Raw genomic sequence first — 26,825 nt, 5'->3', positions numbered from 1 at the left:
GCGTGTGGTCCTACCCAGCGGGAACTCGCCGTTCATGCTGCGGGGGCCGTCCTGGTATGGGGGAAGGGGGATCCGACTCCGGGGGGGGGCCTCCATGGTGGCTTGGCGCATGATTGGGGCCTACCGATCGGTGGGCGGGCTTATCCTGGGGGTGGGGGGGGGCCTATGTTCCTCCGCGCCGGGCCCCTGTAGGGCTCCGCCATGTTGCAAACATGCGCCGGCCGTAGCGCGCATGCACAAACTCGTGCTGGCGCCCGTATCGGCAGCTGGAGGTGTGTGAGGCGCCGTCGTAAAATGCTCCGGCATTTACAACAGCGTCAACGCTTAGCCCCAGGATCAGAAAATCCCGCCCCAGATTCACAAGTAGAAGATGACAAATGGGTGCAGGATCTGATTTATTTTACTGATATAATGTCACACCTCCAAACTCTCAACTTGGCATTCCAGAGGAAGTATAAGATTATTTCTGACATTACTCAGACAGTATTCAGCTTTCTGAATAAAGTAAAGCTTCTGCAGAGAGACCAGCTCTCACAAAACTTCAGCCACTTTCCCCATCCTAAGAGTAGAGTAAACACATTTCTTGAAATTGTAGTAAAATGTTACAAACTGGAAGAATACAAATAGAAATTGCAAGGACTACCTGGTGGCTGTTGGTCCAGGTTTGATGACTTGCAGATGCTGAGATCCCACTTTGCTTTTCTTGTAAACCCATTCCCGGTTGATTCGATCAGCGACCGTTTTCTAATTCTCAAAGGCTTGGTGACAGAAACAGCTACTGTGGAAATGAAACTTTTGGAGTTAAGGAGGCCCAGGGTTTAACGATGGTGGGTAAATCCCAATAGAGCTCTGCAAGCAAGTGCCAGAAGCCTCAATATCCTCAACTCAAGGTGACTAGTGTGCAACTTAAAAAAAATGTTTGGCACAACTTACTGTGGTGAATCGGTGTACACAGTGGTGAAATTCATAAAATCGAAACATTGTGCAGTCCTTACAAATCAACACCTGACTGAGCTCCAGTGTACCGCTTGACAACATATCAGCTGGATTCTCAAAGATCTGTCTCCAGGATGGAGACTCACATGGCCTCTACCTCCGATGGTGCTGATAACAACAGGTATCATCCTATTTAAAGCAATACCCATAAAAAGGTGACTGTAAAGGTTGTCCATGTCTTGCGCCTTTAAATGTCTGAAGATTATCGTATGTGGCTCTGAGGTTCAGAAGTTTTGACCCCTGCTGGGGTACTCCGTCAAACATTTTATAATTTTAAAGAAGTATTGGGTCGCCTGTCGATTTTGCCTTTTCAAAAGAAAAAACTCGCAGCCTTTCAGTCCTTTCCTGGTGGCGATAATCTCACAGTTATCATACTTTTTAATCTCTTGCTACAAATGTTGATACTATGTAGTGCCATTGGGAGATCAGATTGGGGGCATTTAAACTTCTTTGATTGCTCATCATTCCCAGCATGGTTGATGTGGCTTCAAAGTTCCTGGAAGTGTTTGCTCTGAGAGGTGGTCTTAGTGTAAAATGTTCTCCGGATGTCAGGTGGTATAAGGAGAGCTGTTCAAGGCACAGAACAATCTTGACAAGCAGCGGCTGGATGTGCCAGCTTTTTATGTCGTGCTATGGATTATCACTTGCTCCTGCCCAAACTTGTTTTTGGATGAGTGCTTCCCCTAGGGTCTTGGCTGTCCTCCACAGCTCATTAACCCAGGACCTGCACTAAATCACAGCAAATCTGTGTGTGGCAGAAAAAGCATCCACACCAGTCATACAATGATATATAGAACCAAGGAGGTTAATAGTAAAGTATTGACAGAAAGTGCTACTTAAGTCCACATTCATTGCTTAGTGTAATCAGCCCTCCACCCCCTACACCCCACCAACCCCTAAAGGCAAGGGGGCTGCATAGGGTGGGGGGGGTTTCAGGACAAGCGCCCCAATATTCAGAGATCACCCCTTATACTCATTCCATTTTTAAAAAATGTTTAGAATTTCGAGCTGTTTGGGTGTCTTTCTAATAACTCAGATCCACGCACATGGAACTGTGAAATTAAATAAATCAGATGTTCACTTTTACAAAATAGGCAATGTTTAAATATTAATTATGCATTAATTATTGGCAGACAAAGAATAAACACTTGTTAAAAATTCATGAAGAGCCTATAGTGAACGTCAATTAAAGCCTCAAATCAGAAATTAACAGGAAGTTAACATCTATTAGCACACACTTAGAAAAGGTCAAGGGCTGATTGGAGATCAGAACTAGAACTACACACACAGGGTGATGGCTGGTTAATCGGAGATTATTATGGTTGGCAGCTGAATGGATGGTCAAAACGTTGTTACACTTGTCAAGAAAAGTGGCTGTTTTTTAAAAAATGCCATAACTTTTGCCACATTCTGCGTGATATTTGCAGCATAAACTTCAAAACAACGATAAATCTGTAAGTCATGTAAGTGAGGCTGGTGCCCGACCAGCGCAGATCTGGGCAGGCAGCGTGAATCCTGGGAGAGCCCGAAATCGGGCTCAGCGCAGGGAGCCAGGCAGATTACCAGTCACGTTACTCACTCTGCCTGGTACGATCTAGATCTAGATCTCACCCTCACTGCGCGAGATCCAGATCAGGATATTTAGATGAGCCATTGGTCCATCTGCCACATGAGATCATTGTTTCTCACATTTCTCATTCGCAAGATTTGCACTTCCTAGGGAAGTGCAGCTCTCTTACAGAAGACTCAAACCTCCCACACTGGAAACGTCCACCTCGCCCAAAAGGGACCCATGGCTCTCATACAGGAAAGACAAGTCTCTTGTTCAGTCGGTGTTTACCTCTGTTGCAAACAGGGGTGAAAAAGAAACTGAAACCCTTTGTTCCCTTCCCTTACTATCCATAATCAGTGCCTTTTTGGAACTGAAAATGTGTGTGTTTCTCAACCTTTGAGTGTGTGTAAATAATTAGTGGCAAGCTTTCATGGGTTTAAGGAAAGAGTATTATTTATTCATGCATTTACCCCTAAAGTCTAATGCTCTGTCACTCACTCAGCGCTCACACAAACACTCTTGAGGAAAAATACAGTTAAAGAGAATAGTGCATTTTTACAAGTCAAAAGGAAAAGAACAGTTCAGAATTTGTGTGTTTGGTTTGTCTTGAGCATTGCAGGCTTGGTGATGATGGCATTTTTACTCCTGCAGGGTAATCTACCTGGATTCAATAGCCAGAGTTGCATATAAGAATTGTTGCAGGATTCCCTCGACGAAATAGATTTTCAGCAGGTCACCAAGTTATTAACTTGCAGTCTTCTCACTAAAAGATTGGTTCTGTATACTTATAGTAGATGGTCTTAATTTTCATCTCATCAGATTTGAAAATTGCTAATATAACCTGTTTATTCAAGAAAGGAGGGAGACAGAAAGTAGAACCCTATAGGCCAGTTAACCTGACATCTGTCATAGTGAAAATGCACCATCTATTCTTAAAGAGATGATAGTTGGACACTTAATGCAATCAACACGGTTTTGTGACATTAAAATTATGTTTGCTTAATTTATTCGAGTTCTTTGAGGAAGTAACAGGCGGCATGGATAAAGGGGAACCTGCAGATGTGATATACTTGGGTTTCTAGAAGACATTTGACAAGGTACCACATCAAAGAAAGATTATGATGCAGGGGGTAACGTAATAGCATGGAGAGAGGATTGGTTAGCTAACAGGAAGCAGAGAATATGGATAAATGGAACATTTTCAGGTTTGCAAGATATAGAACATAGAACATAGAACAGTACAGCACAGAACAGGCCCTTCGGCCCTCAATGTTGTGCCGTGCCATGATCACCCTACTCAAACCCACGTATCCACCCTATACCCGTAACCCAACAACCCCCCCTTAACCTTACTTTTATTAGTACACTACGGGCAATTTAGCATGGCCAATCCACCTAACCCGCACATCTTTGGACTGTGGGGGGAAACCGGAGGACCCGGAGGAAACCCACGCACACAGGGGGAGGCCGTGCAGACTCCACACAGACAGTGACCCAGCCGGGAATCGAACCTGGGACCCTGGTGCTGTGAAGCATTTATGCTAACCACCATGCTACCGTGAGGCCCCAAACACAGACAATGACCCAGCCGGGAATCGAACCTGGGACCCTGGTGCTGTGAAGCATTTATGCTAACCACCATGCTACCCTGCTGCCCCCAATAATATAATAAGTGATGCGCCATAGGGATCAGTGCTGGGGCCACAACTATTTACAATCCATATCAATGAATTGGATAAAGTGACTGAAAGTAAAGTATGATTGCTAAATTTGCTGATGACACAAAGGTAGTTAAGAAAGTAAGTTGCGACGAGGACCTAAGGGGCTATATTCTCCGCTCCGCCGCGCCACATTTCTGCCCTGACCAGCCAGCGGGATTCTCCGTTACACCGGCTGGTCAATGGGGTTTCCCATTGTGGGGCAGCCCCATGCCGTCGAGAAACCGCCGGGCATTTGCACAACGGAGAATCCCGCTGGCGGAGAATTCCGCTCAAGGGGTTTACAAAAGGATATAGATAGATTAAGTGAGTGGGCAAAAATGCGGCAGATGGGAAAATGTGAAGTTGTCCACTTCAGCAGGAAAAATAGAAAAGCAGCATATTATTTAAAGTAAGAGAGATTTCAGAACTCTATGTTCCTGAGGGATCTGGGTGTCCTAGTACATGAATAACAATTGGTATGACCAGAGACTGAACTGGACAAGCCATATAAATGCTGTGGCTACAAGAGCAAATCAGAGGTGAGTAATCCATACTCTGACTCCCCAAAGCCTGTCCATCATCTACAAGGCACAAGTCAGGAGTGTGATGGAATAGATTTACACTTTCTTGAATGAGTGCAGCTCCAACAACACTCAAGAAGCGTGACAACATCCAGGACAAATCAACCCACTTGATTGGCATCCCTTCCACAAACACTCACTCACTCCACCACCAATGAACAGTGCAGCATTGTGTACCATTTCCAAGATGCACTGTAGAAACTCACCAAGGCCCCTGAGGCAGCACCTTCAAAAACCCACCCCCTCCACCATTTAGATGGACAGGGGGAGCAGCTACATGGGAATACCATAATCCGGAACTTCCCCTCCAAGTCATTTACTGTTCCTTCACTGTCGCAGGGTCAAAATCTTGGAACTCCCTCCCTAGCATCACTGTGGCTGTACATACACTGCATGGACTGCAGCGGCTCATGAAGGCAGCTCACACCACCTTCATAAGGGCAATTAGGGATCGGCAATAAATATAGCTCCAGCCACATCTCATAAATGAATTTCAAAAAAGTTACAACAAATGATTAGAAAAGCAAATTGAATGTTGTTGTTTGTTACAAGGGGAATGGGATATAAAAATAGGGATGTTTTGCTACTGTTGTACAGGGTATTGTTGAGATCGCATTTGGAGTACAGTGTACAGTTTTGGTCTCCTTGTTTAGAAAACATATTGTTGCATTGGAAGCTGTCCAGAGAAGATTCATTCAATTGATTCACGGAATGAAGGGATTGTCATATGAGGAACCGTTGGGCAGGTTGAATTAAATTTTTGGAGTGATGCACAATCAATGGACACGAAACATAGGTGAAGTCCGAAACGAAAGGCTTTAGAACATAGAACATAGAACAGTACAGCACAGAACAGGCCCTTCGGCCCTCAATGTTGTGCCGAGCCATGATCACCCTACTCAAACCCACGTATCCACCCTATACCCGTAACCCAACAACCCCCCCCTTAACCTTACTTTTATTAGGACACTACGGGCAATTTAGCATGGCCAATCCACCTAACCCGCACATCTTTGGACTGTGGGAGGAAACCGGAGAACCCGGAGGAAACCCACGCACACAGGGGGAGGACGTGCAGACTCCACACAGACAGTGACCCAGCCGGGAATCGAACCTGGGACCCTGGAGCTGTGAAGCATTTATGCTAACCACCATGCTACCATGCTGCCCCCAATCAGCAAGAAGTGAGCCCGGCAGCAGACGTACAGAAATGGCCTGGCTGCTGGGGGACATGGGTTCTTATACCCCGCCTCGTAGGCGGAGCTACCTTCCTCTTAGCCAATAGGAATACGGAGAACACGATACCTGGGCCAATGGGCAGTGAGCCTTCTGCACCAATGGCAGCTCACACTCCCAGGTACCGTAATACCCCTAGTCATACTACCACAAGGAGAATGTGAGATGATATCAGTATAAGACCCTGAGGGGACTTGGCAGGGTAGATGCTGAAAGGATGTTTCCTCTTGTGGGAAAGACCTGAACCAGGGGCACAATTTAAAAATAAGGGGCCTCCCATTCAAGATGGAGATGAGAATTTTTTTTCGTCTCACGGGTCAATTGACTTTTCAATTCTCTTCCCCGAGAGCAGGGCAATTTTATATTTTTAAGGCTGCGTTAGATAGATCCTTGACTGACAAGGAGGTGAAAGGGTATAAGGGGTAGACAGGAGAGCTGAGGTCAAAATCAGGTCAGCCATGATTTAATGAACTGGTGGAGCAGGCTCAAGATACCAAGAAGCCTAATCCTGCTCCTAATTCACATGTCTGAATGTACTGGTAGTCTTGAAAAGGATCAGATTTGGAGATATTTTCAAGCAAGTGGAGAGCCAGAAGAAAGGTTGTGGGTGAGTCAGTGGGAGGAAAGGATAAAGCGGAAGTTCTGTGATAGAGGGATGGCAGATATGATTAAAAGCAAAAGGGAGGATTGTGCAAGGAAAAAGAGAGTGTCAATGAGACAGGTAAAGAAACAGAAGATCGGTCCAGAGGAAGTGTAAATGGTTATGGTAAAACCATTATGTGGGGGGGGGGGGGGGGGGGGGGGGGGGGGGGGGGGTAGCACAGTGGTTCGCTCAGTTGCTTCACAGCTCCAGGGTCCCAGGTTCGATTCCCAGCTTGGCTCACTGCCTGTGCGGAGTCTGCTCGTTCTCCCCGTGTCTGCGTGGGTTTCCTCCGGGTGCTCCAGTTTCCTCCCACAGTCCAAAGATGTGCAGGTTAGGTGGATTGGCCATGATCTGTTGCCCTTAGTTAGGTGGAGTTACTGGTTTATAGGGATAGACTGGAGGTGTGAGCTTAAGTGGGATGCTCTTTCCAAGAGCCGGTGCAGACACGAATGGCCTCCTTCTGCACTGAAAAATCTATGATTATGAAAAGAAACAGTTTCTATGATTACAACCTGCTGCCTGAGCTAATTGGAATAGAGGTTATGATCTAAAGCAATTGAGATCAATGTTGCAGTTGGAAGGCTGTAAAGCACCTGATTGTTGCTCATTGAAGTTGCATAAACACTGATATTAAAAGCTTCTATAAGTATATTAAGAGGAAGAGAATAACAAAAGTAAATGTTGGCCCTTTAGAGGAAGATACTGCTGAGGTAATAGTGGGGAGCACAGAGATTGCGGAGGCACGGAACTAATATTTTGCCACTGTCTTCATGGTAGAGGATAATAAAATTTTCCAAAAACTACAGTTGATGCAGAGGAACTTCATCCAAGAACCATCACTAGGGAGAAGGTATTGACTAAACTAATGGGATTAAAGGAAGGTAAGTCTCCAGGACCTGATGGCCTGCACCCTAGGATATTAAATGAGGTAGCAGCAGAGATAGTGGATGCATTAGTTATGATATTTCAACATTCCCTAGATTCTGGAAATGTCCTGGTGGATTGGAAACACGGAAATGTGACATGCCCATTTAGAAAGGGTTGAGAAGCAAAAAGTAGGAAAATATAGATCGGTTAACTTGACCTCTGTGGTGGGTAAGTTGCTGGAATCAATCATTAAGGAGGAGATGACTAAACATTTGGAAAGACAAAGCTCAATCCACCATTGTCAGCATTGTTTTATTAAGGGTAAGTCATGCTTGACAAACTTGCTTGAGTTCATTGAGGACATAACCAGCAAGGTGGATAATGGGGAACCTGTGGATGTGGTATATCTAGACTTCCAGAAGGCACTTGACAAGGTGTTGCATAAAAGACTGATCCAGAAGGTAAAATCGCAGAGACTTTTGGGTAGAGTACTAGATTGGATTGAGGATTGGCTGAAAGCAGAGAGTAGGGATAAATGGTCATTCTCTGGCTGACGAAACTGTAACTAGCGGGGTGCTGTAGGAGTCAGACCTCAACTGTTTGCAATCTATATAAATGATTGAAATGAAAATAAAAGGCGGGATTCTCCGACCGTATTCGCCCAGCTACTGGAGAATCCCGCCCGAGGTCAAAGGATTTTTCCATTCTCGGCGTCTCGCCCATGGCGTTTTTGCGGTGGATGAGCGGGAGAATCCAGCCCAAAGAGTTACAGACGGATATAGATTGGGTAGGAGAATGGGCCAAAATCTGGCAGATGAAATTTAATGTGGGTAAGTGTGAGGTTATCCATTTTGGCCTGAATAAATAGAAAGGCAAATTATTATTTAAATGGAAAGCAGATTCAAAAAGTGTCTGGACAGAGGGATCTGGGTGTCTTTATTCATGAATAGCAGAAAGTCGTTATGTAGGTACAGCATCTAATAAATTTATTCCGGGGATGAAAGCAGGCAGTGAAAAGAAAATAAAGAGTTCACAAACGGATATAGATTGGGTAGGAGAATGGGCCAACATCTGGCAGATGAAGTTTAATGTGGATAAGTGTGAGGTGATCCATTTTGGCCTGAATAAATAGACGTATGAGGAGAGATTAAACAGTTTGGTCTTATACTTGCTGGTGTTTAGAATAATGAGAGAGGATCTGATCGAGCTATATAAAATACTAAAAGGGATTGATAAAGTAAACATAGACCAAATGTTTCCCCTTGTGGGGCAATCTAGAATGAGTGGTCACAGTTACAGGTTGAGAGGTGGTAGGTTTAAAACTGAGATGAGGAGGAACTACTTCTCGTAAAGGGTGGTGAATTTGTGGAACTCGCTGTCCTATAGTGAAGTGGATTCTGAATCAGTAAATGGTTTCAAGGAGAAGATAGATATACTTCTGATTTTAAAAAGGGTTAAAGGGATATGGGGAACAGGTAGGGATGTGGATTTGAGACCAGGAAGAGATCAGCCATGACCTGACTGAATGGTAGAGCAGGCTCAAAAGGCTGAATTGCCTACTTCTGCTGCTAATTCCTATGTTCCTATTCATTTTGCATCACATGGAAAGAATATTTGTGATTTTGTGCATCTATTTTCAATGCTGACAGTTTTCAAGATCTCCAGGGTTTACTCTTAATAAATAACAACTGTTTCTGCTGCTGGGATGACTTTCATCCTCTGTCATACCTCAGGGACCAGAAACCTTAGCAGAGCTGAACCAAAAGAAGTGTTTGAGCACGCAGCCTGGTACAGGCCGAGGGGCACATACACACAGAGTCATGTAAGTTTCACTCCTTTTCAGAAATTGACAAAGGATTCACTTTCGAACTCCAACTCGACCTTACAAGAGTTTACATTTAATATCCACATGGTGAATTGAATTGCACGTTTATGCTGTACCTGTCTGCACTAATATATCCATTCACACTCATACAAGCCTGGATTCAGCGCCCATGCAAATGTGCACAGAGTCACCTTCGTACAAGTCGGTGCAACCCGCAAAATGAACTCAGTCTCACACTCATACATGCCTCTACTCACCATTACTTAGTGAGTTCAGTACTCTATCACATAACCATGGAGTCACTGTCCTTATTTCACATTAGTATGAGCTATCTGTCACTCCCCAGTCTGATGTTCCATGAGCAGGTTCTCACTGTACACACCAAACCTGATCATGCATGTCAACACTCACTGTCCACAAGACAAATCAGTTTTACACATGTATTAGTCCGAACTTACTATCCGCAGATCAGTTGGATAACCAGATGCAGGCAATTTCCCATTTCTCAGTTAATCTGGGATCCACCCTACTACTAGAGGCCAGAATTCCCATTGATATTAGACATCCAAGTCCTTAGAAGGGCATGTGGACCCACCAAAGTAGAGGCGGCTATTAATTACAGGGCGGGCAAGTGGAAGCTCAAAAGTGCTTTGAGACGTCTGGTGGTTGTGCCTTTTGTCCTAAAATCTGAAAGGAACATGGCTTGGGTATGAGGAGGGGAATTTAGGAAACCACCTCTTCAAACATCAGGCAGGCATCAAATTATTCAGGTGCATGGAACAGGGACACAAGATGGGCCATGGACACTTTCCATGCTATCTCATTCTATGAGTTTATGACCTTATGAGACCCGATGAACAATTTAGGATGGTTTGAGGGACTTTCCATTCTGGCATGTCTTGGTTGCACACTACACGGTTTCTGGGGCAAACTATTTCATCCCCAATAGTTTTCCATTCTTTAAAATTCTGTTGTTTTCTGTCATTATGAATGGCATGTGATGAAAACCCTCAGACTTTGCAGATTGGGAAATCTGCTACATGGCTACATGCGTTAGGATTGCAAAGGAAAACGTCCGACTGTTGAAACATTTTGGATTTAATCACAATGCATTGCTGAGGTGTAGTAATTGATTCTCCATACAGTGATTGGAGCTTCCAGGAGCAAAGGTCAGCTTGCGTGAGGAACATCTTTTTAGAGAAGAAGAATAACATAGCTCAAATTTGAACAAATGCCCTGTGATGCACTCACAATTGACCTACACCACATAATCAGACTCGGGGCATGCTGTAAAAAGGCATAGGGGAAACTCAGCAACTATGCCAAAAATGAAGCCGAGGGTATTATGACTCCAATGCTTATTTTAAATCCATTCTGGACAGGAGGCCAACAGAAAGTTGCAGAAATTCAGGCTGTGCAACTCAAACAACAGGAGTTAAGTGGCAGGAGCTGTACCACAGAGATGTTCTGTAGGACAGTCAGTTAAATTACATGCAAAGTTTTATCCATGTTTCTGTGAAAAAAAGACTTGCATTTATTTCGCACTTTTCGCAACCACCAGACGTCTCAAAGCACTTTACAGCCAATCGAGCACTTTTGAAGTATAGGCCCTATACTTGAAATGTAGGAAACGCAACAGCCAAGTTGCATGAAAACCTCCACAAGCAGACATGATGTGGAGATGCCGGCGTTGGACTGGAGTGAGCACAGCGAGAAGTCTTACAACACCAGGTTAAAGTCCAACATGTTTGTTTCAAACACTAGCTTTCAGAGCACTGCTCCTTCCTCAGGTGAATGAAGAGGTATGTTCCAGAAACATATATATAGACAAATTCAAAGATGCCAGACAATGCTTAGAATGCGAGCATTAGCAGGTGATTAAGCCTTTACAGATCCAGAGATAGGGGTAACCCCAGGTTAAAGAGGTGTGAATTGTCTCAAGCCAGGACAGTTGGTAGGATTTTGCAAGCCCAGGCCAGATGGTGAGGGATGAATGTAATGCAACATGAATCCCAGGTCCCGGTTGAGGCCGCACTCATGTGTGCGGAACTTAGCTATAATTTCTGCTCGGCGATTCTGCGTTGTCGCGCATCCTGAAGACCACCTTGGAGAACGCTTACCCGGAGATCAGAGGCTGAATGCCCTTGTCTGCTGAAGTGTTCCCCGACTGGAAGGGAACATTCCTGCCTGGTGATTGTCGCACGATGCCCGTTCATTCGTTGTCGCAGCGTCTGCATGGTCTTGCCAATCTACCACGCTTCAGGACATTCTTTCCTGCTGCGTATGAGGTAGACAACGTTGGCCGAGTCGCACGTGTATGTACCGCGTACCTAGTGGGTGGTGTTCTCACGTGTAATGGTGGTATCCACAAGCAGGAGCAGTGATAATGGCCTGATAATCTGTTTTTTGTGATAGGATAGAATTCCTACAGAGCAGAAGGAAGCCATCCGGCCCATCGAGTCTGCACTGATCCTCTGAAAGAACATCCCACCTAGGCCCACTCCCCCTCCCTACCCCGTATCCTATTACCCCACCTAACCCGCACGCATCTTTGTGAATCAAGGGGCAAATTAGCATGGCCAATCCACCTAGCTTGCATATCTTTGGACTGTGGGAGGAAACCGGAACACCCGCAGGAAATCCATGCTGAAAGTGCAAACTCCACACAAGCAGTCACCTAAAGCCGGAATTGAACTTTGGTCCCTGGCGTTATCAGGCAGCAGTGCTAACCACTGTGCCACCGTACTGCTGAGGGATGCGTATTGGCCAGGGTACCAGGAATAACGCCCAGCTCTTTTCTGAAATAGGGTCAGGGGTTCGCCTCTCAGTTAGCTGTCATAATACAATCATCTGGAGTGTGAGGGAGCTAGGCCTGATGTTCAGTGTCACACTTGTCAGATCTGGAATCTCATGGGTTAATATAGCTTGCACTAATCTATTAAATGATAGCTGCCCAGGCAGCTGTCAATAAAGAAAGAGTTGCAGGCTGCCACATTACACAGAGGTTAAACTCCTCAGTCTTCGTACTTTTTGTTATGGTAACAATGCCAACGAATAGTGGCAGCTCATTCCTTTCACCTCAGTGAAACTAGAGCCAACAGACTTGCAAGTGCAGGTTTTTACTGGGAGGTTAATTGTAGCAGTACATACAGCATATGGTCTGGTAGGGAAGCCTGCTGCTACACCAGCTGTGGACTGGGTGCTGGGGATCAGGCTGACATTAAAAGCCCTACTCTCCCAGATGAAGTAGTTATTCAGATGACTGCAGCCTTAAAGGGGCACTCACTTTCCTTTTAGCAGCGGCTTCTTGCCCTCAGGCTAAACTGTGCTTCCTAAATGGGACCCAGGTTCCCATCAACAGGAGGGGGGAGGGACCCATTTCTCGTGAGCACTTCTCAATCAACAGGGAGGAAGCAGGTTGACTATTGGCTACCAGACCCAAATCGTAAATCTGTCAAAATAATTGTTCAACTTACACTGCACATTAGCAAAGAAAGACAGTAGCTTTGGCAGAACTCATTCAAAAAGGCATGTTTGCATGTTAAAGCAGTAGCTATACTATTAGCAGCTTGCTGCTCAGTGCCATAGCAGTGACAAACAAAGTGTATATTTATCCTGCATCACATAGTTTGTTACAAAAAGACAAGACGCACTGCTGCCCTGGACAGTTATTACAGACAGGGTACATATCCCAGTTGAATTCGACCTGTCCCGCATTCAGCATGAGTCATGCCAAACAAACAGACAACTTCATAAAGTCACAATGTATTTCATCTCCACTGCAGTAGTAGCCTTGATTATGTTCTTTATGATATGATCTTAATGAATAATATTGGCCTGGGGCTAAATGCTGAAACACATCTGTGATCTTTTTTATTCATTGTAATTCCTGGTTGTACTCATTAATAACAATCACCTGGCTGGGATTGTATCCTGAAAAGTTTGCTTTAATGTTTTGGTGCTAACAAGATGTTGTTCCCCTTACAGAAGGAGGGTTAGATCATAGATCATAGAATTTACAGTGCAGAAAGAGGCCATTCGGCCCATCGAGTCTGCACCGGCTCCTGGAAAGAGCACCCTACCCAAGGTTAACACCTCCACCCTATCCCCATAACCCAGTAACCCCACCCAACACTAAGGGACACTAAGGGCAATTTATCATGGCCAATCCACCTAACCTGCACATCTTTGGACTGTGGGAGGAAACCGGAGTACCCGGAGGAAACCCACGCACACACGGAGAGGATGTGCAGACTCCGCACAGTTGTTCACAGGTACTATAACAATGAGATGATCAGAAGTAAATATAGTCACCACTTTATATTCAAGTTTAAAAACAAAGGAAGTATTCAATACATCAGTTTTGCATCAGTTTTATGTGTATATTTACCCAAAAGACAACTGTAACCTGATGTTTCTGCATTTGTACTTGTTCTGTCGCATGTATTGATGCCTGGTCATATGGGTTTGTTCTCTCTGCATATGAGTATGTGCTGTTTGTCTGTTCCCGTGTAATTGCATTATATGCCAAGCCTGGTGATATTGTGTCTTGAGTTAATGCAGGCAAAGTTGTGTATGTGTTTGGGGAGGGGTGGCAAGGTAGCACAGTGGTTAGCACTGTTGTTTCACAGCTGCATGGTCCCAGGTCCGATCCTCTGCTTCGGTCACTGTCTGTGCAGAGGCTGCATGTCCGCCCCGTGTCTGCACGGACTTCTTCTGGGCACAAGTTCTGAAAGACATGCTGTTAGATGAATTGGACATTGTAAATTCTCCCTCAGTGTACCCGATTTTCACAGTAACTTAATTGCAGTGTTAATGGAAGCCTACTTGTGACACTAATAAAGATTGTTATTATAAAGGCCCTGTGAATTTGTACTGTATCTGACTCTGTGAGGTTGTATCATGTGATTTTCCACGTAACTTTATCTCAAGTGCCCCTCTCTTTCTGAGTGTGTTAATGTGTTGAACCCTCAAAGGTTACATCATGTGTTAGGCTATCTAAGATTCAGTTGTGCATCTATCTTACTTTGTGCTAATTTTGATGAGGTTGTGCATGTGTCAGTCTTTGTGAACCTTGCTGTGTTTGTATACCTGTCTCAGTCAATGTGTGCTGCATACCAGATCCTATTACATTGTATTGCATGTCAGATCCTACAAGGTGCTATGTGATATATCAGTCTCTGTAAGGTTGTGCCATGTGCCAGACCCTGCTGGGATATCCCTGGGCCCTGGGCCAACCCTTGTTATCTGCGTCCATGAATTTGTGTTTTGCATCTATTTTCTACAAGTCTGACAGATTCCTCTGGAATTGAGTCAAAATTTGCTTTTATTGTGAATAGTTCGAGCTCCCACAATGTTATTCCTCCTTTCCTAGTACCCACAATGTAGTAGTAGATGGATTATTAAATGCGTAATAGATACATATTTACCTCTTGGTCAATACTGACCTCTTTAATGTTCTTAGTGTCTAGCCTTTTATAGCTCTCTCTGAGCACCACTCATATCAGTTGAAACTGTTTATTGATTTTGGTCAAGTTCTTATTAAATCGGCAGCTCCGGTCCGATACAGACTGTCCCACAATTCAAATAACTGGGCTGAACTTATCGGTGCTGCTGTTTGCTCAGTGGTTTGAGCAGTCTGGGATGTGAAGAGAGATTATCTGACAGCTGATCAATTAATGCCTGCAGGCAGAGGAGATGTCAATTAGGACACTAGTGGTAGTGTGAGGTCACACCGCTGGGAGTGCTGGCACCATCTTTAAAGGGCTGCCAGCTGGCACTCTGTTCCAGCAGCAGAAAGCAGACCGGTTTCCATCAACAGCAGAAGCACAATCAAGGATGGCCGCACAATTTAGGAATGCCTCCCTGCTGGTTCTCCTCCAGGCTGTTTTGGGCAAGGCGAGAGGTCTTCTTTCCCCGGAATGAGAGGACGAGACTTCCCTGCAACAAAAGAAAGCTGAATAAAGATTGTAGAGAAGTTCAGCAGCCATGGGGTCACCCTGAGGGCATGGCTGCAATGTGGCAGGAGAATGAAAGAGCTCATGAAATGTGTCAAGGTAGGAGCACCACAATGTGCTCATTTTAGGGGCTTATATGTGGCAGGGCGTGATCATGAATATTTAGAAAAGGAATAGTAAACCAGATTCTGGAAATTGGACCAGGCAATAGCATTGGTTGTGGTAAGCTTTTAAACATCTTGGTTAATGCCCCCATTCCTTCTCAGATAACCCCTAAATTATCACTTCTGAATGGCCGCATGCAGAAATAATACTGATAAGACTGTCATGGATAGTCAGGCACCAGTAATTATAAGTGGGGGCTGGGATTAGCCTCAGTTGGCTAGACAGCTGGTTCATGATGCAGAGCGAGTTCAGCTGCGTGGGTTCAATTCCCTGAGGTTATTCATGTAGTCCTAGCCTTCTCACCTTGCCCCTCACCTAAGGTGTGGTGATCCTCAGGTTAAATCACCACCATCAGCTCTCCCCCTCAAAGTGGAACCAGCCCATAGTCATCCGGGATTATGCTGTCTTCACCCATATATATTAGAAGTGATGCACATGCCTTTGTTGAGCAACTGACAATGGTCATCTGTGCGATTGCAGGAATGTCCAGGAAAGGATGAAGACCAGAAGAAATGTCTCATATCTGTTACCGCTTACCCCAGTGAGGAAGACGCACTAGTATTTGAAGTACAGGATGGTTGTTTTCCCATCGTGGATGGTGAGATGCGAGCACAGAAATGCAAGAGTGAGTGACTGAATGGATGGAAACAAGGGAGCCTCTGGGGAGCATGAGGCATAGTGCACTTTGATCCATCACTGGTCAGGTAGAGCTTCACTCCAGGAATGGACTGAGGGACATGATGAAACACTCATTATCCCCGAGTTATTCTTCTCTCTCACACAGATCAAAGACAAGAGAAACCAACTGAAGGGGCTGGGGACAACCGTCTGACTCAGAAGAAAGATCCTCAGAGATTTAAGAAGGCCACCAACCTTACTCGTGATTCCAGAGTTACTTGTTTGGATTCCAGAAGCCTTGAAAATATTATTTGGACTTCACGAGCCCCCTGGGTCTATCAAATGTTTTGATGTTGGGGAGCACCCTGTTTAAGGCATTCCCAGTGACTCAGCATCTCAGTCTATCTAGGACCAAGTAAATGGTAAGGTTAATAAATGAGGCAGCGTCAGGGCTGCAAAGTGCTGACACTTTATTGGATTTCATGGATCCGTTATGTGAATTATTCCTGCATGAGCGAGGTCCTAGCATCCTGAGCACTCCAGGGCATCCGATACCCCAAATAGTGCTACTCGCGGGCTTGGGGCCACCTTTATCCATAGAATCTTTCACATTGTCCCCAAAAAGGATTCGCAAAATCCAGCCAATTTTGAACATATGTGTATCGTTCACTGGCTCCCTTCAACACCGCTCGCATCTGTCTCCACCTCTGGAAAGAACCCGCTCATGCGTGACTTTGTCACATGTACACTGTGCACCACCTTAAATTGAATCAAGCTCAATCTCGCATATGAAGAGGTCGAGTTTACCCTACCTAAGGCCTCACTCCACACATACACCCTCAAATACCTCAACTCCTCCTCCCACTTCCTCTTATCTCCTCCAGCGAGGCAGTTCTCCATCAACTGCCCATAAATATCAGAGATCGTACCCTCTCCTTTCTCATATTCAGAAACAAAAGGGACAGTAACCGCGGAAAGGTGGCCAGCCCCTTCGTCACAAAATTCCTAACCTGGAAGTAATGGAACCCATTCCCCTTCGGCAGCTGAAACGTTTCTACCAGTTTCGCCAGCTCTGCAAATCTACCCTCCACAAACAAATCTCTAACCTCTCTATCCCATCCCATTCCCAAACCCTGAATGTAGAACCCAAGCCTGCTGGAGTAAATCTATGATTTCCACATATCGGTAGCACAGTGGTTAGCACAGTTGCTTCACAGCTCCAGGTCCCAGGTTCCATTCCCGGCTTGGGTCAGTGTATGTGCGTTCTCCCCATGTCTGCATGAGTTTCCTCCGGGTGCTCCGGTTTCCTCCCACAGTCCAAAGATGTGCATGTTAGGTGGATTGGCTTAGATAAATTGCCATGAGGTTAGGTCAGGTTACTGGGTTACGGGGATAGGGTGGAGGTGTGGGCTTAAGTAGGGTGCTCTTTCCAAGTGCCAGTGCAGACTCGATAGGCTGAATGGCCTCCTTCTGCACAGTAAATTCTATGATTCTATGATATCGGTGCCCACAGCGATATTCCCTCCAGCTTAAAATGTTGCCTAAACTGATTCCAAACTCTTAGTGAGGCAACAACTACTGGACTCGTAGAGTATTTGGCCGGAAGAACGGAAGCTTAGCTATGACCAGTGCCCTCAGACTTGACCCTCTACATGAAGCTTTCCCTATCCGCCCCCAAACCAACCCTCCCTCCACGACCCTTTTCCAAACCTTCTCAACATTTTCCACCCAATAATAGTTCATCACATTTGGATGTGCCAACCCTCCGGCTGCCTGTCCCTCTGCAAAAAGGCTGTATGGATCCGAGGCACCTTACCTGCCCTCACAAAGGTTGAAATTATTCTATGAATCCTCCCAAAGAAAGATTTAGGTAGGAGAAATTGGGAGATTCTGGAAAATATATAAAAATTGTGGAAGATCATCATTTTCATGGTTTGAACCCCCCTGCCAGTGATAACGGGAGAACATCCCACTTGTTTAAATGCTCCTTCACCCCTTCTACCAGGTTGGTCAAATTCGACTTGTGCATAGAGCCAGCTGTGTGCCACCCGTATTCCCAGATACCGGAAACTCCACCATGGAATGATCTTGAGGTCTCGAAGTTAAGTGCCACAGTCACCTTCATTCGGCACCAAGAGCATCAGTTGTTACCTCTTCCAGCCAATTCGTCCACCTACAGAAGTGCTGGCATCATTGTACGGCTCTGGTAGTATGCCCCTCGCAGATCTGGCACATTGCTCCCTTCTCCTCACTGTAAACAGAATGGACCACATTGTCCACCTTACTCTGCCAAGGCTCACCTGTTCTCATGATGGCTGCTGTTTGCAACCAGGCTGACCTCCCACTTACCATCGCCTTACACCTGGCGAGGCTCGAAACCCCAGGTTTGTGGGACACCTGGAAAAATCCAAAAACTTTCACAAAATGTATTCATTGCCTTTTCAGTAAGTTTAATTCCCTGCCCGCCTCATGAAATGCAATATTCCCCTCCCCCCCATTGCCCCCCCCCCCCCCCCCCCCCCCATGCCAGCCACTCTTTGCAATATCCAGATCCTGTGTGAAGACATCAGTCTTCTGTCCTAGTGTCTTCCTACCCAATATTCCAACCCCTTCGCCTCCTGGCCCATCTCCAATGGAGTGAGAAAATTCAACCCATTCTTCCAAAGCAGATCATGTTTGAAATAAACTGTCCCACAGTTTTACGGCAAGGCATGAAGAAAACTCACTCTGGAGAATTTCATCAGGTATTGACTTGTCCGTTCACTTCAACTCCAATCCCTTCACTTAATTTCATTCAGAGCACAGTGACACACGGCTGAGTGCTGGGGAGTACCTCAATGTATTGTATTGTACCATGAAGTGCTGTAGTGCATTGTAATATTGCGGTTGTAGTGTTACGCTGTCATGTGTCAACGTAGTTTGACATAAGTCTGCATAAAATCACCAAAATTAGACTTGGAAAAATCATCACTGAGGTTAATTTCATTTGCAATTTTTATATAGGATAACTAGCATATATTTCATGTATGGTATGTCTCACATTTTCCTACAGTGTTTTATAATTGTTTGCACAATATAATTCACTTTGCATTGTAATTGTTCATATGATACAGTCTGCTGTAGGATCTATGAATACAAAATCTCCAAAAACAGTAACATTTAAGGTTGATGAAAGACAGAGAATAAAAATAAGACAGTCAGTGTGTGGAAGGTTCGCTTTAACCTGAGTCATGAAAAATCCTCAGGATAAGGCACACTTAAGACTATCAAGCGGTTATTGGATGAAGGTGTATAAGGCAAAAATATCTGCGTAACTGTATGCAATTAAGTGGAAGTGTGGGAGTGTATTATAGACTGTAATCTAACTGAGGGCCCAGGTGATTTGTCTATAGAATAATGGACACATAGGAGTGAATTACAGGCTGAAATCTGATCAAGGGAAATAATGCCTCTGACCTACTGTGCTATTCACTACATCAATATGAATTTCATGGAATTACACCAGAGGGAGTTTTTCACTAAATAACTGCTTCTAGGGTGCTTCTAGCCAGCAACTCAACATAGTAATAGCAAAGATTTAAAAGGTACCAATGAGGAATACACTTTCCCATCAAGCGCTGGTAAATCAGGTGCAGCTCAGATTATGAAAGGAATAAGATTTTCTTTACACAGTCTAATCAATCACTCGCAGAACAAGTAGAGCACAAGTTAGCATTTTGTAGAGAAAAGTAAAAAGTGAATTGACTTTCAAATAAGTTTCATACTTGTGACATTTGAAGATGCCATTTTTATGTTAAAAAGGTTGTTTACATGTTTTGCTTATGTTCCTCCTATTCCAGAGAAATATGATGCCTTTTTTCTTCCAGCTACTATTCCCTTGCCCTTATATCAGTACTTTCTAAAGTTATTAAAGTGTCTGCTAATTCTGAAAATAACCATCAGCTTGAATGGTTTGACCAATATGTGAATGTCTTTATTGTTTTCAGTCCGACCATTCAACTGATGGCCCTATAGCCTGTATTTTATACCTCCAGAACTCTCCTCGTGAGCACTTCAATGGATCATATGTACTTTATCCCTAGACAATCCAAAGCATTTGAAGGGGTCTGGCTTCTAAAACAATTTGTTACCAACCATAGGCCATCCTGTTTTCTCTCAAATCATGCTGTATACTGTAGGTCTGACCCATCCTCTAGATTTTTTCCCCATTATTCAATTATTCCCTCGAGCTCTGTCCCTTCTAACAGTTCTTCATATCAATAACCTCCTCTGATGACCATCCAGCCCTGTTCACTCTTTTGTTGCTGATTCAACTCTCCATTTATCAACTTCCTTCATGCCACACATTCGCAGTACTCACATCAACTATTCCACTTGCAGTACAATGGCTAAATCACTGCACCTTGATCTTTTCTATAAACTTTGATGGGGCAATTTAATTCTTACAGCACAGGTTGTTCCTGTATCTCAAAGGCGCGGATGACAGTTATTACCTCTTACCTTTGATGGTTCCATTTTTAGTCCTGCTTCAACTGCGACATTTGTGCTTTCACTAACTCCTTTAACCATAAATGGAACCCCACAGCTTATTGATAAACTTGTTTTCAAGAGTCTTTGGCTTGTATTTTTTTGTGCCAAACAGTTCCCCTTCACATCGTGCTTTTCTGTAAATCTCAGGACTGTCCAAGACAGTTATGGGTGGCACGGTAGCACAGTGGTTTGTACTATTCCTTCACAGTGCCAGTGTCTGAGGGTTGCCGGTGCGATTCCCGCCTTGGGTCACTGTCTATGCAGAATCTGCACGTTCCCCTTGTGCCTGCGTGGGTTTCCTCCGGGTGCTCCAGTTTCCTCCCACAAGTCCCGAAAGACGGCTATTAGGTCATTTGGACATTCTGAATTCTCCCTCAGTGTACCTGAACAGGCGCCTGAATGTGCTGACTAGGGGCTTTTCACAGTAGCTTCATTGCAGTGTTAATGTAAGCCTACTTGTGACACTAATAAAGATTATTATTATATTATTACTATTATTACATGTTTACTATTCCAGTAACAGTGAGGCTCTTCTTAAATCTCACCAAAAACTCTGGACAGGATACAAGAAAAGACTTGTCAGAAGATTGGAAATTCCTCCATCATCTTTTACCTTCAACTATTCCATCTCTATCACATTGTTTCTTGTTTCTCAGTACTGTATTGACGTGGGGCGGGATTCTCCGACCCCCCCCCCCGGCCAGGTCGGAGAATCACCGGGGGCTGGCGTCAATCCCGCCCCCGCCGTGTCCCGATTTCTCTGACACCCGAGATTCGGCTGGGGGCAGGAATCGCGGCCGGTCGGCATGCCCCCCCCCCCCCCCCCCCCGGGCGATTCTCCAACCCGCGATGGGCCAAAGTCCCGCCACTGTCACGCTTCTCCCGCTGCCGTGGATCAAACCACCTACCTTACCGGCGGGAGCAGGCGGCGCGGGTGGGCTCCGGGGTCCTGGGGGGGGCGCGGGGCGAGCTGGCCACGGGGGGGTCGCCCCACGGTGGCCTGGCCCGCGATTGGGGCCGACCGATCGGCGGGCGGGCCTGTACCATGGGGGCACTCTTTTCCTTCCGTCTTCGCCATAGTCTTTACTATGCGCCGGGATGACATTAGCAGCCGCTGATGCTCCGGCGCATGCGTGGACTTCCGCCGGCCAGCAAAGTCCCTTCGGCCCCGGCTGGCGTGGCGCCAAAGGCCTTCCATGCCAGCCGGTGGAGCACCAACCACTCTGGCGCGGGCCTAGCCCCTCAACGTTAGGGCTTGGCCCCTAAAGGTGCAGAGACTTCCGCACCTTTGGGGCGGCCCGACGCCGGAGTGGTTCACGCCACTCCATCATGCCGGGACCCCCCCGCCCCGCCGGGTAGGGGAGAATCCCGGCCATTATTCTGAACTTTCCTTGCCTGTTCCTAAGATGTCCTTTCATCTTCCTGTGCCCTAACTATGTTGAAATAAAGAAACGTGGCACTACCTCCTACATTAACATGCTTTGCCCAAGTCTGTAAAACTCCTCTCAGTCCTTCTCCCAACAATCTAAAACCCTAGATTGACAATATGAAAATATAATTTTTTTTAAACAACCAATTTTATTGAGGTATTGTTGGCATTGTAAACAGCAACAATATACAGTAGTGTGCAAATATCGATAAAAAAAACAGACATAGTGCAAATAGCAACTCCTCTCTCGCAAATATACCTGCCAATTCTTCCCCCCTACTCTACACTATTCTAACCCCCCCCCCCCCCCCCCCCTCCCCCCCCCTCCCACCACCCACTGATGATTAATTCTCCACAAAGAAGTCGATGAATGGTTGCCACCTCCGGGCGAACCCCGATAGTGATCCTCGTAAGGCGAACTTAATTTTTTCCAGGCCGAGAAAGCTCGACATGTCCGACAGCCATACTTCGGTCCTTGGGGGCTTTGAGTCCCTCCAGGCCAACAGTATTCGTCGCCGGGCTACCAGGGAAGCAAAGGCCACAACGTCGGCCTCTATCCCCTCCTGGACTCCCGGGTCCTCCGACACCCCAAAAATCGCCCCTCTGGACTCATTGCCACCCTTGTTTTCAGTACCTGGGACATGACGTCCGCAAATCCCTGCCAGTACCTCCTGAGTTTTGGACATGCCCAGAACATGTGGACATGGTTCGCTGGTCCTCCCGCACATCTAGCACACGTCCTCCAGCCCAAAGAATTTACTCATCCGGGCCACCGTCATGTGGGCCCAGTGGACGATCTTGAACTGAATCAGGCCAAGCCTGGCACATCTTGTGGTTGCGTTTACCCTCCTCAGAGCATCTGCCCATACGCCTCCCTCCAACTCCCCACCAAGCTCCTCCTCCCACTTGAGTTCAGTTCCTCAGTCTGTGGTCCTCTGCTCCCAAAAGCTCTTTATAAATATCTGAGACTCTCCCCTCTCCTACCTCTCCCCTGAAAACTACCCTGTTCTGGATCCCCCTCGGTGGAAGGCGTGGAAAGGACGGTACCTGTCTACGTAGGAAATCCCACACCTGCAAGTACCGAAAGACATTTCCCCTTGCCAGCCCAATTTCTCCTCCATGCTCGAGAAGCTCCCTTCCAGAAACAAGTCACCTATCCCACACCAGCCCTCCGCCACACTCGAACCCGCCGTCCATTTTCCCCGGGGCAAATCGGTGGTTGTCACATATTGGGGACCAAACCGACGCTCCCACTTCCCCCGTATGTTTCCTCCATTGGCCCCAAATCCGCAGAGTCGCCACCACTATAGGGCTGGTGGAGTACCTGGCAGGAGCGGCAGAGGGGTCGTGACCAGGGCTGCCAAGCTGGTGCCTCTGCACGAAGCAGCCTCCATCCGCTCGCAAACCGACCCCGTACCCCCATCCTTTCCTTATCGTGGCTATGTTAGCCGCCCAGTAGTAGTTGCTGAGGTTCGGCAACGCCAGTCCCACCCTCACTACGTTCCTTTCAAGCATCCCCTTCTTTAGCCGTGGGGACTACCCCGCCCAATCAAATCCCAGGATGATTTTACTGGTCCTTTTAAAGAAGGACCACGGAATGAAATAGGGAGACACTGAAAAATAAACAGGAATTCGGGAGGATTGTCATCTTCCACCATCTGCACTCTCCCCGCTAGTGACAGTGGGAGCGCAGTCCCATCTCCGAAACTCACTCCTCATTTGCTCCACCAGCCTGGACAAGTTCAACTTGTGCAGCCTGCCCCAGTCCCACGCCACTTGTATCCCTAAGTCCCCACCAGCCTAAACGGCAGCTCCCTCAGCCTAGTTCTTCTGACCTCTCGCCTGCACGACAAACAACTCGCATCTTTGCCAGTGTTCAATTTATCCCCGAAAACCAGCAAAATTCCCTTAGATTTCCATAATCCCATCCATCCCTGCCGCTGGATCTGACACGTATAAAAGCAGGTCGTCTGCGTAGAACGAGACCTTGTGTTCTAACCCTCCCCAACCATTCCTTTCCAGCCGCTTGCAGCTCTCAGAGCAATTGCCAGCGGTTTTATGGCCAAGGCAGACAGCAATGGTGAGAGGCGGCATCCCTGTCTTGTCCCGCGGGATAGTCTAAAATATTTGGATGGCATCCTGTTCGTCCTTACGCTAGCCTCCGGGGCCTGATATAGCAGTCTAACCCAGTCCACAAAGTCTTCCCCAGAACCAAAACCGTCCCATCACCTCCCGTAGATGGTCCCACTCAACCCGGTCAAAAGCCATTTCGGCATCTATTGCCACCACTACTTTCCACCTCTCTGCCCTCTGGGGGCATCATATCACATTAAGCAGTTTTCTTAGATTGGCTACCAGCTGCCTGCCCTGTATAAACCCAGTTTGGTCCTCCACAATCACTTCCGGTACGCAGTCTTCGAATTCTGAACGCCAGGATCTTGGCCAGTAGCTTAGCGTCAACATTAATCAGGAAGATTGGCCTATAGGACCCACATGCTTCCGGATCTTTATCCCGTTTCAATATCACGAGATAGTGGCTTGCGGCATTGTCGGGGGTAAAACCCTTTGTCTCTCGCCTCGTTAAACACCCTAACCAGCACCGGCCCCACTATCCCCGAGAGCTTTTGTAGAACTCCACTGGGTACCGTCCAGGCCCCGGGGCTTTACCCGACTGCATGGCCTTCAAGCCCCCCATTATTTCTTCCGCTCTAATCGGGGGCCCCACCCCCCCTGACTAACCTCCTGCTCACTTTTGGGAAGGTCAGCCCATCTAAGAAGCGCCTCACCCCCTCCGGCCCCGCAGCGCCAATTTGACTCAAGTATTGGCAGCTGGAGTGGCGTGGGTCACTCCAGTGCCGTGCTGGCTCCTGTTGGGCCGAGGATCGCTACACATAGCGGTCCGATGACACCGTCGTTAAACCCTCCAGATTTTACGACGGCGTCAACACTCTGCCTTCAGATGGAGAATCCTGCCCTCTGTGGTTCCGGGTTTAAACTTTTCTATAAGCGTAAGTGGATTATGGTCTGGATATGTCCAGGGCAGCCAGCACCAGTTTGGTTTCAGTCAAGATGGATTGGCTTTAATGGTTCCAATTTTCAAATGTCTACATCCTGAGTAGGTAACCCTGGTGTTTCCCTGCAACTCCGCTGTACTCATTTGGTCTAACATGTAATGCAGTCCTGTCTTTTCTGATTGTCCAATGAATGTTAACCAAATTTCGAGGATCTTCTACAACCAAACCTATAAGTAATTTGGCAATGCTGAGGGAAATATTTGGTTCATTTTTAGCCAATAGACTCTTTTCAATCCCTCCATCTTTACATGCCCCCTTGGTCTTCGCACAGCCACCTTCAGCTACAAGTGCAGCACAATCCTCTCGCAGTTGGTTAGTTGTATATGCACCATTCCTTGTGTCACAAGTTTTACTTCCTCATCTGAGTATTTGTAATCACAACCCTGATCTATAATTAGGAATACACTGACATTATTTGAGCTTTCCAGATTTAATTTGTTCTTCTCTACTTTCACAATCAGAGGATGGGACATTATTGGCTCTATAAACATTTAGCCTTTTACTCACATATGTGGGGCAGCACAGTAGCACAGTGGGTAGCACTGTTGCTTCACAGCTCCACGGTCCCAGGTTTGATTCCCGGCTTGGGTCACTCTCTGTGTGGAGTCTGCACTTTCTCCCTGTGTTTGCGTGGGTTTCCTCCGGGTGCTCCGGTTTCCTCCCACAAGTCCTGAAAGACGTGCCGTTTGGTGAATTGGACATTCTGAATTCTCCCTCTGTGTACCCGAACAGGTGCCGGAATGTGACGACTAGGGGATTTTCACAGTAACTTCATTGCAGAATTAATGTAAGCCTATGTGTGACAATAAAGATTATTATTATTATTACAGGATTCTCCATCTACCTTCCCCTTAATTCTCAAAAAGAATTGATTCCTGATCACTTCAACTCCCTTGCTAACTGCGTCTTTTACCTTGAAGAGGCACTTCAAAAGGATATGGGTTAATCAGCCGCTTTCTTGGTATCATTTCACAGTTCTCAGTGTCCTCATCTTAACTAACCAAAGCAATGCTGTAGAACATAGAACAGTACAGCACAGAACAGGCCCTTCGGCCCTCGATGTTGTGCCGAGCAATGATCACCCCAGCTCAAACCCATGCATCCACCCCGTAACCTAACAACCCCCCCTTAACCTTACATTTTAGGACACTACGGGCAATTTAGCATGGCCAATCCACCTATCCCGCGCATCTTTGGGCTGTGGGAGGAAACCGGAGCACCCGGAGGGAACCCACGCACACACGGGGAGGACGTGCAGACTCCGCACAGACAGTGACCCAGCCGGGAATCGAACCTGGGACCCTGGAGCTGTGAAGCATTTATGCTAACCACCATGCTACCGTGCTTTCATGTATACTTTCCTTCAAAACAAGCCTGTACTGGAAATTCTCTCACCAGATGGGAATGACAATGGGTTTACAGCAAAAGGCATTAACAAGTTACTTATAGAAAAGTCCAAGTCACTTTCTTCTTCCGGTTTGCTGTCTTCTTTACTAGCTTTGGAATAATTATTTGCCAATTGTTCAAGATCAATTAGTGTCAGGCCTGATCGGTAACAATTGTTTATCATTACTTCATAATCAGAACGAAAATCAAAGTCAAAACTCTCATCTGACTCTTCATGCCTGCCACGATTAATCAAGCTCCTCTTT

General features: G+C 46.2%; 1 protein-coding gene across 2 annotated transcripts in view; it reads right to left on the bottom strand.

The window, feature by feature from the left end:
* Positions 1-26,825, bottom strand: part of LOC119952087 (chromatin assembly factor 1 subunit A-like) — a 120,952-nt gene that overhangs the window by 27,179 nt on the left and 66,948 nt on the right. Inside the window, exon 2 of one of the 2 annotated variants that reach the window (XM_038775636.1) lies at positions 644-778. In XM_038775636.1, the coding sequence (XP_038631564.1) occupies positions 644-715 (72 nt within the window). In that variant the 5' untranslated portion in view covers positions 716-778. The remainder of the gene's footprint in view (positions 1-643; positions 779-26,825) is intronic. The other variant, XM_038775635.1, reaches the window with a different exon arrangement.

The sequence above is a fragment of the Scyliorhinus canicula genome, chromosome 17, assembly GCF_902713615.1.
Source record: "Scyliorhinus canicula chromosome 17, sScyCan1.1, whole genome shotgun sequence".
NCBI lineage: Eukaryota > Metazoa > Chordata > Chondrichthyes > Carcharhiniformes > Scyliorhinidae > Scyliorhinus > Scyliorhinus canicula.
This window is presented reverse-complemented; position numbering and strand designations above follow the sequence as displayed.